The sequence below is a fragment of the Salmo salar genome, chromosome 03 (assembly GCF_965601325.2).
Source record: "Salmo salar chromosome 03, fSalSal1, whole genome shotgun sequence".
NCBI lineage: Eukaryota > Metazoa > Chordata > Actinopteri > Salmoniformes > Salmonidae > Salmo > Salmo salar.
In genome coordinates, this window is record NC_138293.1 from 12,058,659 (window position 1) to 12,077,500 (window position 18,842).

Here is an 18,842-nt window from a genome sequence, read left to right on the forward strand (position 1 = left end):
TGAGCTATTAGTCCAGTGTGATTGATACCCCCCTCCACTGAGCTATTAGTCCAGTGTGATTGATAACCCCTCTACTGAGCTATTAGTCCAGTGTGATTGATACCCCCCTCCACTGAGCTATTAGTCCAGTGTGAATGATAACCCCCCCACTGAGCTGTTAGTCCAGTGTGATTGATAACCCCCCTCTACTGAGCTATTAGTCCAGTGTGATTGATAACCCCCCCACTGAGCTATTAGTCCAGTGTGATTGATAACCTCCCCACTGAGCTATTAGTCCAGTGTGATTGATAACCCCTCCACTGAGCTATTAGTCCAGTGTGATTGATAACCCCTCCACTGAGCTATTAGTCCAGTGTGATTGATAACCCCCCCACTGAGCTATTAGTCCAGTGTGATTGATAACCCCCCTCCACTGAGCTATTAGTCCAGTGTGATTGATAACCCCCCCACTGAGCTATTAGTCCAGTGTGATTGATAACCCCCCCCCTCCACTGAGCTATTAGTCCAGTGTGATTGATAACCCCCCACTGAGCTTTTAGTCCAGTGTGATTGATAACCCCCCCCCCACTGAGCTATTAGTCCAGTGTGATTGATACCCCCTCCACTGAGCTATTAGTCCAGTGTGATTGATACCCCTTCCACTGAGCTATTAGTCCAGTGTGATTGATAACCCCCCACTGAGCAATTAGTCCAGTGTGATTGATAACCCCCCACTGAGCAATTAGTCCATTGTGATATACCCCCCCCCCCACTGAGCTATTAGTCCAGTGTGATTGATAACCCCCCCATTGAGCTATTAGCCCAGTGTGATTGATAACCCCCCCACTGAGCTATTAGTCCAGTGTGATTGATACCCCCCTCCACTGAGCTATTAGTCCAGTGTGATTGATAACCCCTCTACTGAGCTATTAGTCCAGTGTGATTGATACCCCCCCCCCCCCACTGAGCTATTAGTCCAGTGTGATTGATACCCCCCTCCACTGAGCTATTAGTCCAGTGTGATTGATAACCCCTCTACTGAGCTATTAGTCCAGTGTGATTGATACCCCCCTCCACTGAGCTATTAGTCCAGTGTGAATGATAACCCCCCCACTGAGCTGTTAGTCCAGTGTGATTGATAACCCCCCTCTACTGAGCTATTAGTCCAGTGTGATTGATAACCCCCCCACTGAGCTATTAGTCCAGTGTGATTGATAACCTCCCCACTGAGCTATTAGTCCAGTGTGATTGATAACCCCTCCACTGAGCTATTAGTCCAGTGTGATTGATAACCCCCCCACTGAGCTATTAGTCCAGTGTGATTGATAACCCCTCCACTGAGCTATTAGTCCAGTGTGATTGATAACCCCCCACTGAGCTATTAGTCCAGTGTGATTGATAACCACTCTACTGAGCTATTAGTCCAGTGTGATTGATAACCCCCCTCCACTGAGCTATTAGTCCAGTGTGATTGATAACCCCTCCACTGAGCTATTAGTCCAGTGTGATTGATAACCCCCCCACTGAGCTATTAGTCCAGTGTGATTGATAACCCCCCCTCCACTGAGCTATTAGTCCAGTGTGATTGATAACCCCCCCACTGAGCTATTAGTCCAGTGTGATTGATAACCCCCCCCTCCACTGAGCTATTAGTCCAGTGTGATTGATAACCCCCCACTGAGCTATTAGTCCAGTGTGATTGATAACCCCCCCCCCACTGAGCTATTAGTCCAGTGTGATTGATACCCCCTCCACTGAGCTATTAGTCCAGTGTGATTGATACCCCTTCCACTGAGCTATTAGTCCAGTGTGATTGATAACCCCCCACTGAGCAATTAGTCCAGTGTGATTGATAACCCCCCACTGAGCAATTAGTCCATTGTGATATACCCCCCCCCCCCACTGAGCTATTAGTCCAGTGTGATTGATAACCCCCCCATTGAGCTATTAGCCCAGTGTGATTGATAACCCCCCCACTGAGCTATTAGTCCAGTGTGATTGATAACCCCCCCACTGAGCTATTAGTCCAGTGTGATTGATAACCCCCCACTGAGCTATTAGTCCAGTGTGATTGATAACCCCCCACTGAGCAATTAGTCCAATGTGATTGATAACCCCCCCATTGAGCTATTAGCCCAGTGTGATTGATAACCCCCTCTACTGAGCTATTAGCCCAGTGTGATTGATAACCCCCCCCACTGAGCTATTAGTCCAGTGTGATTGATAACCCCCCCCACTGAGCTATTAGTCCAGTGTGATTGATAACCCCCCCCCACTGAGCTATTAGTCCAGTGTGATTGATAACCCCTCTACTGAGCTATTAGTCCAGTGTGATTGATAACCCCTCCACTGAGCTATTAGTCCAGTGTGATTGATAACCCCCCCACTGAGCTATTAGTCCAGTGTGATTGATAACCCCTCCACTGAGCTATTAGTCCAGTGTGATTGATAACCCCCCCACTGAGCTATTAGTCCAGTGTGATTGATAACTCCTCCACTGAGCTATTAGTCCAGTGTGATTGATAACCCCCCCACTGAGCTATTAGTCCAGTGTGATTGATACCCCCCCCCCCCCCCACTGAGCTATTAGTCCAGTGTGATTGATACCCCCCTCCACTGAGCTATTAGTCCAGTGTGATTGATAACCCCTCTACTGAGCTATTAGTCCAGTGTGATTGATACCCCCCTCCACTGAGCTATTAGTCCAGTGTGATTGATAACCCCCCTCTAGTGAGCTATTAGTCCAGTGTGATTGATAACCCCCCCCCCACTGAGCTATTAGTCCAGTGTGATTGATAACCTCCCCACTGAGCTATTAGTCCAGTGTGATTGATAACCCCTCCACTGAGCTATTAGTCCAGTGTGATTGATAACCCCCCCACTGAGCTATTAGTCCAGTGTGATTGATAACCCCTCCACTGAGCTATTAGTCCAGTGTGATTGATAACCCCCCACTGAGCTATTAGTCCAGTGTGATTGATAACCACTCTACTGAGCTATTAGTCCAGTGTGATTGATAACCCCCCTCCACTGAGCTATTAGTCCAGTGTGATTGATAACCCCCCCTCCACTGAGCTATTAGTCCAGTGTGATTGATAACCCCCCCACTGAGCTATTAGTCCAGTGTGATTGATAACCCCCCCCCCTCCACTGATTTATTAGTCCAGTGTGATTGATAACCCCCCACTGAGCTATTAGTCCAGTGTGATTGATAACCCCCCCCCCCCCCTCCACTGAGCTATTAGTCCAGTGTGATTGATACCCCCTCCACTGAGCTATTAGTCCAGTGTGATTGATACCCCCTCCACTGAGCTATTAGTCCAGTGTGATTGATTACCCCCCACTGAGCAATTAGTCCAGTGTGATTGATAACCCCCCCACTGAGCTATTAGTCCAGTGTGATTGATAACCCCTCTACTGAGCTATTAGTCCAGTGTGATTGATACCCCCCCCCCACTGAGCTATTGGTCCAATGTGATTGATAACCCCCCACTGAGCTATTAGTCCAGTGTGATTGATAACCCCACTACTGAGCTATTAGTCCAGTGTGATTGATAACCCCCCACTGAGCAATTAGTCCAGTGTGATTGATACCCCCCCACTGAGCTATTAGTCCAGTGTGATTGATAACCCCCCCACTGAGCTATTAGTCCAGTGTGATTGATAACCCCTCTACTGAGCTATTAGTCCAGTGTGATTGATACCCCCCCACTGAGCTATTAGTCCAGTGTGATTGATACCCCCCTCCACTGAGCTATTAGTCCAGTGTGATTGATAACCCCTCTACTGAGCTATTAGTCCAGTGTGATTGATAACCCCCTCCACTGAGCTATTAGTCCAGTGTGAATGATAACCCCCCCACTGAGCTGTTAGTCCAGTGTGATTGATAAACCCCCTCTACTGAGCTATTAGTCCAGTGTGATTGATAACCCCCCCACTGAGCTATTAGTCCAGTGTGATTGATAACCTCCCCACTGAGCTATTAGTCCAGTGTGATTGATAACCACTCTACTGAGCTATTAGTCCAGTGTGATTGATAACCCCCCTCCACTGAGCTATTAGTCCAGTGTGATTGATAACCCCTCCACTGAGCTATTAGTCCAGTGTGATTGATAACCCCCCCACTGAGCTATTAGTCCAGTGTGATTGATAACCCCCCCTCCACTGAGCTATTAGTCCAGTGTGATTGATAACCCCCCCACTGAGCTATTAGTCCAGTGTGATTGATAACCACTCTACTGAGCTATTAGTCCAGTGTGATTGATAACCCCCCTCCACTGAGCTATTAGTCCAGTGTGATTGATAACCCCTCCACTGAGCTATTAGTCCAGTGTGATTGATAACCCCCCCACTGAGCTATTAGTCCAGTGTGATTGATAACCCCCCCTCCACTGAGCTATTAGTCCAGTGTGATTGATAACCCCCCACTGAGCTATTAGTCCAGTGTGATTGATAACCCCCCCCCCACTGAGCTATTAGTCCAGTGTGATTGATACCCCCTCCACTGAGCTATTAGTCCAGTGTGATTGATACCCCTTCCACTGAGCTATTAGTCCAGTGTGATTGATAACCCCCCACTGAGCAATTAGTCCAGTGTGATTGATAACCCCCCACTGAGCAATTAGTCCATTGTGATATACCCCCCCCCCCCCCACTGAGCTATTAGTCCAGTGTGATTGATAACCCCCCCATTGAGCTATTAGCCCAGTGTGATTGATAACCCCCCCCACTGAGCTATTAGTCCAGTGTGATTGATAACCCCCCCACTGAGCTATTAGTCCAGTGTGATTGATAACCCCCCACTGAGCTATTAGTCCAGTGTGATTGATAACCCCCCACTGAGCAATTAGTCCAATGTGATTGATAACCCCCCCATTGAGCTATTAGCCCAGTGTGATTGATAACCCCCTCTACTGAGCTATTAGCCCAGTGTGATTGATAACCCCCCCCACTGAGCTATTAGTCCAGTGTGATTGATAACCCCCCCCCCCCCCACTGAGCTATTAGTCCAGTGTGATTGATAACCCCCCCCCCACTGAGCTATTAGTCCAGTGTGATTGATAACCCCTCTACTGAGCTATTAGTCCAGTGTGATTGATAACCCCTCCACTGAGCTATTAGTCCAGTGTGATTGATAACCCCCCCACTGAGCTATTAGTCCAGTGTGATTGATAACCCCTCCACTGAGCTATTAGTCCAGTGTGATTGATAACCCCCCCACTGAGCTATTAGTCCAGTGTGATTGATACCCCCCTCCACTGAACTATTAGTCCAGTCGATTGATAACCCCCCCACTGAGCTATTAGTCCAGTGTGATTGATAACCCCCCCCCCCCTCCATTCCTCCTCAGACATTGATGAGTGTGAGAACTCTAACGCCTGCAGCCAGATCTGCATCAACTACAAGGGAGACTTCAAGTGTGAGTGTTACCAAGGCTATGAGATGGACCCAGTCACCAAGACCTGTAAAGCAGAAGGTGAGAAAGGGAGGAAGGGAGGGAGGGAGGGATTGGTTGGTTGTTTGGAGGGAGTAGGTCGGTGGTTGGAATGAGGGAAGGAGGGAAGGAGAAAGGGAAACAAAGGAGTACTTGTCCAAGACTGTGGTTATGTGTCTTGTTTGGTACATACAGTGCATACTGCATCTAACACACCTAACAGGTGTCAGTATGACTACTGATTCTCTCCTCAACACACACTCAGACAGATACACAAACACAACGAACACACACAAACACCACTGTTTCTTTAGTCAATGAGCCACTAAAGTGTGACTCTCACTCTCCTGCCAATTAGGACAATTCTGTTTAAGAGTGTAAACAACGACAAAAGAATCCTCTCTCTCTTCAAGTTTTTGGGGCGTATTTTTCGGAGGAGACGGGGAATTTGAGAAATGTCCCTCTTGGCAGTGTTTACATATTTTTTTATTCTGGAAATATTTCAAGAGGGACTCACGTCTCGCTTTTTGAAATAATTAGTTGTAATGAGCTAAGCTGCTGTGACACTGTCACGATCTTCGTAATGATTGGACCAAGGTGCAGCGTGAGTAGCATTCCACATCTTTATTATAACGTCAAACTTCAGCAAAATACAAAAACAATAAATGATCAAATGACCGTGAAGACAGTGAAGTGCAAATAGGCACCTACACAAAAACAAGATTCCATAAAAACAGGTGGGAAAAATAACTACTTAAATATGATCCTCAATTAGAGACAACGATTACCAGCTGCCTCTAATTGGGAATCATACAAAACACCAACATAGAAAAAGAAACTAGAACACAACATAGACATAGATATACTAGATCATCCCCTAGTCACACCTTGACCTACTACACAATAGAGAAACAATGGCTCTCTATGGTCAGGGCGTGACAGACACACCTTTTGAGCCTGGAGGGCATGAAGCATAATTAGAACGACACGTTCACAGTCTGAATCAGTTTGTCGCTAAAGCTAGTTAGAAAAGTGGTCTAATGGAAAATAATGTTCCAGTATCTTTATGCACTCCTTTAGAGGTTTTTGAGTATCTTTCCGTGTGTGAGTGTGTGCGCGCGCGTGTACGTACGTGTCTGCGCCTGCATATCATATCAGTTCATTCAGAAAGTATTCAGACCTCTTGACTTTTTCCACATTTTGTTACGTTACAGCCTTATTCTAAAAAAAATGTTCTCATCAATCTACACACTATACTCCATAATGATGAAGCAAAAACAGGTTTTTAGAAATGTTTGCAAATGTGTTACAAATAAAAAATAGAAATACCTTATTTACATACAGTAAGTATTCAGACCCTTTGCTAAGAGACACGAAATTGAGCTCAGGTGCATCCTGTTTCCATTGATCATCCTTGAGATGTTTCTACAACTTCATTGGAGTCCACCTGTGGTAAATTAAATGATTTGCAAAGTCACACACCTGTCTATATAAGATCCCACAGTTGTCAGAGCAAAAACCAAGCCATGAGGTCGAAAGAATTGTCCATAGAGCTCCGAGACAGGATTGTGTCGAGGCACATATCTGGGGAAGGGTACCAATAAATGTCTGCCGCATTGAATGTCCCAAAGAAAACACTGGCCTCCATCATTCTTAAATGGAAGAAGTCTGGAGCCACCAAGACTTTTCCTAGAACTGACCGCCCGGCCGAACTGAGCAACCGGTGGAGAAGGACCTTGGTCAGGGAGTTTACCAAAAACCCGGTGGTCACTCTAACAGAGCTCCGGAGGTCCTCTGTGGAGATGGGAAAACCTTCCAGAAGGACAACTATCTTGGCTCCAGATAGAATATACCTGTAGGCACAGATCTAGGATCAGCTTTCCTTACCTTTAAGCTAGAATCCGTAGTGGGTGAAACGTTCAGTTGTGATATAGACAGAAACAAAGACATCAGTTTCCCTGATCTGGGATCAGATTCTCCTTTCCTAATCCTAAACCTTAACCATTAGGAGTAAAAACACAAACTGACCTTAGATTAGCACTTAAAGCAGCTTCACCCTACTCTAGAGCTCCAGTTGAAATAGCAGTTGAACGGATCCATATCCTTATAGCTCCCTGAGAACAACCAGATACCGGGATACAGCTTTTGACTGAACTCTTCCCCGTTCAAAGTCAATGATCTGACTGGTTTCACTTTGTTCAAGGTTGTTTAGCCTCGGCAGGGAACGACCATATCGGTTTGTCTTTGTGTCTCTGTATTGAGTCATGACCGTGTTATGAGTCAATGAGCTCTGTGGGATAAGTGGATGTGTGTGTGTGAGATACTGCTCGGTGTGTGTGTGTGTGTGTGTGTGTAATTCTGTTTGCTGTTGTTACTGATCTATATCTTGTGTTAGATAATGAGGTGCGGAAGGTTAATAACGCGTGGACAGACTGATCGATACTGACACTATTCAGCAGTTTGGAATGTTTTAATGAGAGATCATATCCGTCTTCCTCATGGTTTTAGGGGAGAACTGTGTTCAGCTCAGTTTAGTTGCATATTATGTCATGTAGAATCATAGGCTGAAATTCAATGATAGCAGACAGAGTTTCTGAAATGCAATTTCTCTCAGGTTGAAGCTGTCAACCACTATATGGCTGACTCACCTTTTTGAAATTGCTTTCAGTGTGTACTAAAAGATGTATGTGTTGTGGGCATATTTATTAGATGCAAGGCCACATCAGTCCTGTAAATATTTGTTTGAAACTGTGTCACATTGTTTACTTGTCCGCTGAATGAATTCTGGGCATAGAATAGAATATAATTGTCCATTTCCATTTGAGTCATTTAGCAGATGCTGTTATCCAGAGCGACTTACAATTAGCGCATTGTGGGTGAAATAAGTCGACCTCTCCACTTTCCTTTTCCAGGGAAGTCTCCCTACCTGCTGTTCACCAACCGCCAGGAGATCCGTCGGGTAGACCCGGTGAAGAGGGACTACCGCCAGGTGCTTGCCACCCAGAAGAATGCTGTGGCGCTGGACGTAGACGTGGCTAATAACCGTCTGTTCTGGTGCGACCGCTTCCACCGTAACATCTACAGGTAACGTTATGCTTCCACCGTAACATCTACAGGTAACGTTATGCTTCCACCGTAACATCTACAGGTAACGTTATGCTTCCACCGTAACATCTACAGGTAACGTTATTCTTCCACCGTAACATCTACAGGTAACGTTATGCTTCCACCGTAACATCTACAGTTAACGTTATGCTTCCACCGTAACATCTACAGGTAACGTTATGCTTCCACCGTAACATCTACAGGTAACGTTATGCTTCCACCGTAACATCTACAGGTAACGTTATGCTTCCACCGTAACATCTACAGGTAACGTTATGCTTCCACCGTAACATCTACAGGTAACGTTATTCTTCCACCGTAACATCTACAGGTAACGTTATGCTTCCACCGTAACATCTACAGTTAACGTTATGCTTCTACCGTAACATCTACAGGTAACGTTATGCTTCCACCGTAACATCTACAGGTAACGTTATGCTTCCACCGTAACATCTACAGGTAACGTTATGCTTCCACCGTAACATCTACAGGTAACGTTATGCTTCCACCGTAACATCTACAGGTAACGTTATGCTTCCACCGTAACATCTACAGGTAACGTTATGCTTCCACCGTAACATCTACAGGTAACGTTATGCTTCCACCGTAACATCTACAGGTAACGTTATGCTTCCACCGTAACATCTACAGGTAACGTTATGCTTCCACCGTAACATCTACAGGTAACGTTATTCTTCCACCGTAACATCTACAGGTAACGTTATGCTTCCACCGTAACATCTACAGGTAACGTTATGCTTCCACCGTAACATCTACAGGTAACGTTATGCTTCCACCGTAACATCTACAGGTAACGTTATGCTTCCACCGTAACATCTACAGATAACGTTAATTTTCCCTTGTGTTACCTGAAATCCTCCAACTGGAATATTTGAAAAACCTGGGAACTTTGTGAAAGTTTACGGAATTTTGCAACCCTACTTGACCCTGACTTGAACTATTATGTATTACTACTTTTAGATACATTTAACAAAGTCATATGATTCAGTACTGGTACCTCTTTTCTCTTTGTAAGAAAAAGAAGATAGCAGTACATTTTATAATAATTAGCCAACCTTTCGACAGCAAGCTGTCTTCTTCAGGGTTTCTGTCAGACCTCTCTTACCTCTACCTGGTGTTTCTTACACCCCGTGGGGCTGTTCTAATTGGAACAGTGTCCTCATTATAAAAGAGAGAACAGGTCTCACAGGACACCCTATTCAGAAGTGTGAGTGACACCCTGTACTCTACCACTCCTCACCGCCCTGGTCATTAGATGGAAGACAGCTCCCTATGTGGACAGCTGCTATTCTGGACAGAGTGTTTCACCTACAGACACTGACCGTGAAATGAACTCCGTTAAAGGGATAGTTTGACATTTTGGCAACTAAGCAATTTTTTGTACTTGCACAGAGTCAGATGAACTCATGGATACCATTTGTATGTCTCTGCGTGCAGTTTGAAGGAAGTTGAATGTAGTTTCTGAAGCCATAATGTTGCAATGACGGAAGTCTACAGGAGCAGCTAGCATAAAGCCATGTCCAGCCAGAAGTGACCCTCTTTAAAAGCAATTTCCCCGACGTTTACTTAAAAGCTACGGAGATCAGCTCAAGCATAAATCGCTGTTTAAAATTATATCTCATTGCACAGGTTGTCTATCTGAGTTGAATCCTGGTCCTGACTTTCGAGGTAGCTAGCGTAAGACTTTGAGTGTCTTTGACACCCCTATCTATGATCATGTTCACATGTTCCTCTCCAGTGCTCTGATCCCAGAGGCAGGTGACCCTTCCCAGCAGGTGACCCTGGTGGACTCTGGCTCTCTCCTCTCCCCCGAGGGCCTGGCCCTGGACTGGGTCCAACACAACCTCTACTGGACCGACTCGGGCCACAAGACCGTCTCGGTGGCCTCGGCCTACGACGGCCTAAAGAGGAGGGTCCTGGTGGACACGGAGCTCAGCGAGCCCAGAGCCATAGCGCTTGATCCACAGCATGGGTAAGTGTGGGTGGGGGGGAAGGGGGTTAGGTTTTTGGTTGTGTTGGTGCAAAACACCTCGGAAATCAAAGGGCCAACGATGAAAAGACAACGCCGCAAGTCGAAAACTGGTGCACTTCCACCAGCAATATATATCATGTCCAGTGTGCTACAGAGTGTTTCAGGTACAGATTGACCTCAACCAGACACCGTACTTGTGTTATGTTTTGATATTACATCAGCAACATCAGTTGTGATGAATGAGAGTTGGACACATATGCAAATGTGTACACGTGTTTGGTAATATGTAGTATGTTCATCCACGTCAACATGCATACAGTAGTATCATATTGGTTTTCCTGTCTCCTTCTAATAGAATATTATATACCTTTTAGCAGACACTTTTATCCAAAGCGACTTAGTCATGCGTGCGTATATTTTACGTATGGGTGGTCCCGGGAATCGAACCCCACTACCCTGGCGTTACAAGTGCCATGCTCTACCAAACTGCAATACAGAGGAGAGGAGGACAACTGTTCTTCTCCTCCTCAGGTTCATGTACTGGACTGACTGGGGAACCCGGGCCAAGATAGAGAAGGCAGGGATGAACGGGGTGGACCGACAAGTCCTGGTGTCAGACAACATCGAGTGGCCCAACGGCATCACCCTGGGTGAGAATACACACACACACACACACACACACACACACACACACACACACACACACACACACACACACACACACACACACACACACACACACACACACACACACACACACACACACACACACACAGGAATTGCCCATTAGAGTTGAGCGCCTTGCATTTACCCTGGTCAATGCTTTGTTTTTAACAATAACAGATTGGTTCTTCAAGCAGACTTGAAACTATATGTTCACCTATAGCTGAGTGCCTTGTAAACCTTTTAATGATGATGATGATGATGATGATGATACATTCCATTTGTGAAGTGCTTTTCCACAGTTTCCTTCTCACTAGTTTTGTTACATAGTTACATTTGTTACATAGGGAATATAGTTACATAGTTACATTTGTTACATAGTCAATATAGTTACATAGGGAATATAGTTACATAGGGAATATAGTTACATAGGGAATATAGTTACATAGGGAATATAGTTACGTTTGTTACATAGTGAACTCATCTCCAGGAGTTTGCAACTCCAACTTCTTGATTTAACCCCAATTGATTGTTTGACTAAATATTTCAGTGAGCAGTGTTTTCAGAGCAGAGTAGATACATTATTTAATGTATGCCTGTCTGCCTAAGTGATCATCTAGGTGTGTGTGTGTGTGTGTGTGTGTGTGTGTGTGTGTGTGTGTGTGTGTGTGTGTGTGTGTGTGTGTGTGTGTGTGTGTGTGTGTGTGTGTGTGTGTGTGTGTGTGTGTGTGTGTGTGTGTGTGTGTGTATCAGACGTAGCCAACAGGCGTCTTTACTGGGTAGACTCCAAGCTGCACCTGATCTCCAGTGTGGACTTGAACGGGGCTCATCGCAGGACACACCTGTCCTCCTCAGAGAGACTGGGACACCCCTACGCACTGGCCGTGTTCGAGGTGTGTGTGTGGTTTTGCCCGTCTCTGCTGCTCTAAGGGGAACATCTTGTGAGTGAAGGGATGAGCTAGGAATCTGTGGGCACGCTTTAAATGAGCTGAGAGAGAGAGAGAGAGAGAGAGAGAGAGAGAGAGAGAGAGAAGCACAATAATTATTTATGTAACGTGAATAGTTTTTAGTGTTGTCTAAAAACTACATAAGTTAACACGTCCTCTTGATTAAATATCCAGACACATTTTCTTTATATCTTTCAAATATGATATTTGAACGTTTCCGACGTGAATGTTCATTACCCTGTTGAGACAGCAACCACAGAAGGAAGACAGTCATTAATGGTGTTAGACATACAGAGCTTTCATTACCCTGGACTGGCCTGTCCTCCTGATCACATATCAAAACACGCTTTTTAAAAACATTTTATTACCGTATAGTAGTTTGTTCCCTGCTTGACTGTCCTTATCACCCTGTGGAGCAGGGGTGGGCAAACTGTTTGGCTCGTCATTATTTTAAAATATATAGGTTGATTTTATAATTTATATAAATATATCGGTCCATTATAATGTATATAAATATATAGGTCCATTATAATGTATATAAATATATAGGTCCATTATAATGTATTTAAATATATAGGTCCATTATAATGTATATAAATATATAGGTCCATTATAATGTATATAAATATATACTGTAGGTCCATTATAATGTATATAAATATATACTGTAGGTCCATTATAATTTCTACATAGTTTCTATCTAGCTTTCAATGTTCAAGAGTGGCCTGAAGTGTTTTTTTCCCTGTATGGACTCGGGAGAGGCGCAGGTTGAGAGTGAAACACAACCCTGCCAAGCCTCACTGCTTCTTGACACAATGCTTAAGCCTGCCACAGGAGTCACTAGAGCGCGATGGGACAAGGACATCCTGGCCGGCCAAACCCTCCCCTAACCTGGATAATGCTGGGACAATTGTGTGTTGCCTCATGGGTCTCCCAGTCGTGGCCAGCTGCTGTGCCTTAGACCACACACACACACACACACACACACACCCACACACACACACACACACACACACACACACACACACACACACACACACACACACACACACACACACACACACACACACACACACACACACACACACACACACACACAGAAATCAGAACCAAGGACAGCCACATCATATTGAGTTTACATTGATTGGACTAAATCGTTTTTGGTATCTTTTAGTTATCACTGTATTAGACTAAACAGAGGTGATTTTTATAATGTTGTAGTTGATATGGTGCTGGAATAGTGGAGGCAGCTCCTGTTTTCTTTGTGATTTGCGGTAACTCTCTGTGGTTCTAAATCAATAGTTGTTTAGTGGTCCGAAAATGTCTGAAACTTTAGCTTGCTTCACCATGCTGTAGGTCTGTTACATGCAATATGCTTTGTGGACTTCACCGGACAGAGGTTGCTCTCCGGTTTTATGATGAAACAAACTGTGTCTTCTTATTGTCTCAGTGTTAGGCATATATATCACGGTGTCAAGGCATATGAACCAACAGGTTATAGAGCAAACAACGCAGTTATCACAACACATAGGTTGTAATAAGGCTTTAATTATTTTCTGTCTCGACTTCCCCAGTGGTTTTACCGATGCAACGCTACAGTAATAGACTAACATAAGCTCATTGTGTTCAGAGCAACCCAGGGTATAACACCATGTCATCTTGGAATTGTACATCTAACATAGTGATCATAAATGTTGACAGTGTATGACATGAGTTTTATGGAAATGTGATGTGCACAAACAGGCGTTTTGGCTTGTATGACATCAAAGCGGTATTTATCTTTCAAAATACATAGTTTCCTCTTAATTTACCGCATTTCCTTCACTCAGACAACAAATAAATGGCAGAAGTTGTCCAGTTAGCGGGAGGGATGGGGGAGCAACATCTTGTGGCGTGCGGTGCTCAAGTTTAGATTGTCTGTCAGTCAAAACCCATACAGTTACTGGACAGCCACTACATTCCAATATAGGCATTTATTATAGGATTTTATTATAGGATTTTATTATAGGAGTTTATTATAGGGGTTTATTATAGGAGTTTATTAGTGCCCAAATATGTCATTTTCAAGCCGTATACGGGTACGAGTGTCAAGGTTTAATGGTGTAACGCCAAATGACGGAGCTATCATTAGCTGGGTATTGGAGTATTATGCAGAGCTTAATGTCTGTGTTTAACCTCCTACTGCTGTGTGTGTGTGTGTGTGTGTGTGGTGTGTGTGTGTGTGTGTGTGTGTGTGTGTGTGTGTGTGTGTGTGTGTGTGTGTGTGTGTGTGTGTGTGTGTGTGTGTGTGTGTGTGTGTGTGTGTAATGCTGTTTGCTGTTGTTACTGATCTATATCTTGTGTTAGATAATGAGGTGCGGAAGGTTAATAACGCGTGGACAGACTGATCGATACTGACACTATTCAGCAGTTTGGAATGTTTTAATGAGAGATCATATCCGTCTTCCTCATGGTTTTAGGGGAGAACTGTGTTCAGCTCAGTTTAGTTGCATATTATATCATGTAGAATCTGGGGATTTGTCCTCATTCCTCCTGTAAGTCGCTCTGGATAAGAGTGTCTGCTAAAATACAAAAATAAACTAATGTGTGTCTGCTGTGCTGTGTTCCCCTCTGGGAGGAAACAGGAGAGGAGCTGAGCTCTGGCCAGATCTCTGTTGTTCTTAGTGCCACACACACACTGCAGGCAGGACCACAACACTGACACATATGGATGTGCAGGCACAGCTTTGACACACTGGCACACACCCAAAACAACATTTTACTGCTGGCCCTAGTCACATGGCACACACAGACAGGCTGGAGGCTGGGTAGGGGTGGGCCAGAGGGAAGTGTGTGTGTGTGTGTGTGTGTGTGTGTGTGTGTGTGTGTGTGTGTGTGTGTGTGTGTGTGTGTGTGTGTGTGTGTGTGTGTGTGTGTGCACGCAAGCGTACACTAACAGTCAAAAGTTTGGACACACCTACTCATTCAAAGGTTTTTCTAAATTGTTTTACTATTTTCTACATTGTAGAATAATAGTGAAGACATCAAAACTATGAAAGAACACATATGGAATCATGTAGTAACCAAAAAAAGTGTTAATCAAATCAAAATAGATTTTAGATTTTAGATTATTCAAAGTAGCCACCCTTTGCCTTGATGACAGCTTTGCACACTCTTGGCACACTCTTGGCACACTCTCAACCAGCTTCACCTGAAATGCTTTTCCAATGGTCTTGAAGGAGTTTGAACATTGTAAAATAAATGTACACATACAATTTATTCAATCATTTCATCTAAATCACTCGCGCGTGGCAACGAGCGTCTGCGTAGGCAGGTGCTAAAGTAGGACTTGGTTCTATTTTTGACGCTTGACGCACTGCAAGTCCCCCCTCTCCCATCTCCTCATTGGTTTTCAGGAGCATATACCCACGTGGGTGATTGAAAGATGAACTGAGGTCCACATTCCAGTCCAGTGGCCGAGAGATTATTAGAAACTATTAGTTTCCCCTTTTTATCTTTGGATTAAATGTCGGAATAGAGAACACAAGATCCAGAAAAAAGGACCTTGTGCATTTCAGGTAAAATAACAACCAATGTTTATATCCCAGGACAAATTAGCTAGCAACAGCAAGCTAGCTAAATAGTACAAATTAGCTAGCAACTGTAAGCTAGCTAAATAGGAGAAATTAGCTAGCAACAGCAAGCTAGCTAGCTAAATGTCCATGAATTTTTCATTTTGATATTTTAACCTGCGTGTCTGGATCGCATCTAGTGTGAATGTACGAAATCAACATGCTCACGATGTCGCACGCGGACGCACGTACTCTCACCTCGGTACTCTCCTCACCGCTCCGTACTCTCCGCTCCATACGCTCCCTACTCTCCGCTCTTTACTCTCCGCTCCTAAGCTCCCAGCTCCGTACTCTCACCTCGGTACTCTCCTCACCGCTCCCTACTCTCCGCTCCCTACTCTCCGCTCCCTACTCTCCGCTCCTTAGTCTCCGCTCCGTTCTCTCCGCTCTGTACTCTCCGCTCCCTACTCTCCGCTCCTTAGTCTCCACTCCGTACTCTCTGCTCCTTAGTCTCCGCTCCCTACTCTCCGCTCCCTACTCTCCGCTCCCTACTCTCTGCTCCATACTCGCTGCTTCCTATTCTCCGCTCCATACTCTCCGCTCCGTACTCTCCGCTCCCTACTCTCTACTCCCTACTCTCCGCTCCTTAGTCTCCGCTCCGTACGCTCCCTACTCTCAGCTCCCTACTCTCCACTCCCTACTTTCCACTCCCTACTCTCCACTCCCTACTCTCCGCTCCGTACTCTCTCTGTACTCTCTGCTCCCTACTCTCCCCTCCGTACTCTCTGTACTCTCCGCTCCGTACTCTCCGTACTCTCCGCTCCCTACTCTTCGCTCTCTCCTCTCCGCTCCGTACTCTCTGTACTCTCCGCTCCCTACTTTCCACTCCCTACTCTCCACTCCCTACTCTCCACTCCGTACTCTCCACTCCCTACTCTCCGCTCCGTACTCTCTCTGTACTCTCTGCTCCCTACTCTCCCCTCCGTACTCTCTGTACTCTCCGCTCCGTACTCTCCGTACTCTCCGCTCCCTACTCTTCGCTCTCTCCTCTCCGCTCCGTACTCTCTGTACTCTCCGCTCCCTACTTTCCACTCCCTACTCTCCACTCCCTACTCTCCACTCCCTACTCTCTCTGTACTCTCTGCTCCTTACTCTCCACCCCGTACTCCCCGCTCCGTACTCTCCGTACTCTCCGCTCCCTACTCTCCGCTCCCTATTCTCCGCTCCGTACTCTCTGTACTCTCCGCTCCCTACTCTCCGCTCCCTACTCTTCGCTCTCTCCTCTCTGCTCCGTACTCTCTGTACTCTCCACTCCGTACTCTCCACTCCGTACTCTCTGTACTCTCCACCCCGTACTCTCCGCACCGTACTCTCCGTACTCTCCGCTCCCTACTCTTCGCTCTCTGTACTCTCCGCTCCGTACTCTCTGTACTCTCCGCTCCCTATTCTCCGCTCCCTACTCTTCGCTCTCTCCTCTCTGCTCCGTACTCTCTGTACTCTCCACTCCGTACTCTCCGCTCCGTACTCTCTGTACTCTCCACCCCGTACTCTCCGCTCCGTACTCTCTGTACTCTCCACTCCGTACTCTCCGCTCCGTACTCTCCGTTCCTTACTCTCTCCACTCCCTACTCTCCACTCCCTACTCTCCTCTCCCAACTATCCACTCCTAAAACTGCTGGTAAATTTGAAAGGAGCTTTTTACAATTTCAGTAAAAAGAAAATGGAAATCCTTTTTGCATCTACAGTTGTCACAATAGCATCTACAGTAGAGCTCTACTATTAAAAGTTAATATGTGAAAATTCCTAATGCATTGTAGTAGCTAAAAGGAAAAATATGTTCTTATTGAAAGTTGATACAAATGTTAGACAGCTACTGCAGGATGGTGGTTTAATAATACATAATTTATTGTCCATTTTGTGAGAAGAAAACATTTGTTAGCCTTTCGTAAAACCCAGTCCACTTTTATTACAGTTTTATTTAGTGTATTGCAGCAAACGTACACCAACACACGTACACACACACGCACCAGGGTTTCCATTAGCCTGCTTTTTTCTTTTTTTTGCAGGATTTTTTTGTGGGGGCCGATAAATTACTGTTGCCGGCCCCAAAAAATTGCATTGCAAAATAAAGCTTTTTATCCATTGATGGAAATACCAGTCGATGTAAATACATTTGACCATCATGCCTATCGGTCTATAGGTTAATTTGCATAATTTAGTGGAAATAAGTTAACCTCTAACCGTATTTATCCGACACAACACGCAGCATACAGAGACGGGATTTCACCTGCAGCTCCTCAGCTGGTTGTTGCTGGAGTAAAACATGTGCTTTTATAAGCCCATTCAAGGTGCTACAGAGGGTAGTGCGTACTGCCCAATACATCACTGGGGCCAAGCTTCCTGTCATCCAGGACCTCTATACTAGGTGGTTACCCAAGACTCCAGTCACCCAAGTCAAAGACTGTTCTCTCTGCTACCACACGGCAAGCGGTACCGGAGCGTCAGGTCTAGGTCCAAAAGGATCCTTAACAGCTTTTACCCGCAAGCCATAAGACTGCTGAACAATGAATCAAATGACCACCCGGACTATTAGCATTGACCCCCCCCCCCCCCATTTGTTTTGACACTGTTGTTCCTCTCTGTCTATTATCTATTCATAGTCACCAGATGGCTTGTTTGCTTGTTTGATTCGTTTTTGGATTTATCGACCGATGGCCTGTAAGGTCAGGAATGATATATCCATATTCTGTTTTGTTGTGTTTTGACATCTCCTTTTGTTTGGGTATTCGGTCCGGCTGGGAAGCTTCAATAGCTGGAGAACACTGAGCAAATATCTATTTGAGGATCAACCATTGATCCATTCTTAAGTAAGAATTATCCTCACTGTATAATGCTGAATAGTTGTGTTGATATATTTCAATGTTAAACAAATTACTTTAATCATTAACACTACAATGAAAATGCCTGCTGTAGTTGTGGCTATTTCCAGCGATGCAAAAACTGATGTCAAGGAAAATGGAAAATGAGACCTGGAGCAAGGTTGTGGGTGGAAATGCCCCAAAGGAGACTGTTTTACCTATTTTTATCATGGAGAGAGAAATCCTGACAAAGGAGGCCATAGCCAACCCCATTAAGGAGGAGGAGCTCTACCACAGTCTCATACAGGAAAT

At 45.1% G+C, this 18,842-nt stretch overlaps 1 protein-coding gene across 2 annotated transcripts in view; it reads left to right on the top strand.

The window, feature by feature from the left end:
• The window catches only part of LOC106598404 (low-density lipoprotein receptor-related protein 8), a 190,169-nt gene that overhangs the window by 146,350 nt on the left and 24,977 nt on the right, over positions 1-18,842 (top strand). The window contains exons 9-13 of one of the 2 annotated variants that reach the window (XM_014189447.3): positions 5,330-5,455; positions 8,326-8,497; positions 10,278-10,511; positions 11,043-11,161; positions 11,928-12,067. In XM_014189447.3, coding sequence (XP_014044922.1) covers positions 5,330-5,455; positions 8,326-8,497; positions 10,278-10,511; positions 11,043-11,161; positions 11,928-12,067 — 791 coding nt within the window. The remainder of the gene's footprint in view (positions 1-5,329; positions 5,456-8,325; positions 8,498-10,277; positions 10,512-11,042; positions 11,162-11,927; positions 12,068-18,842) is intronic. The other variant, XM_045714492.2, reaches the window with a different exon arrangement.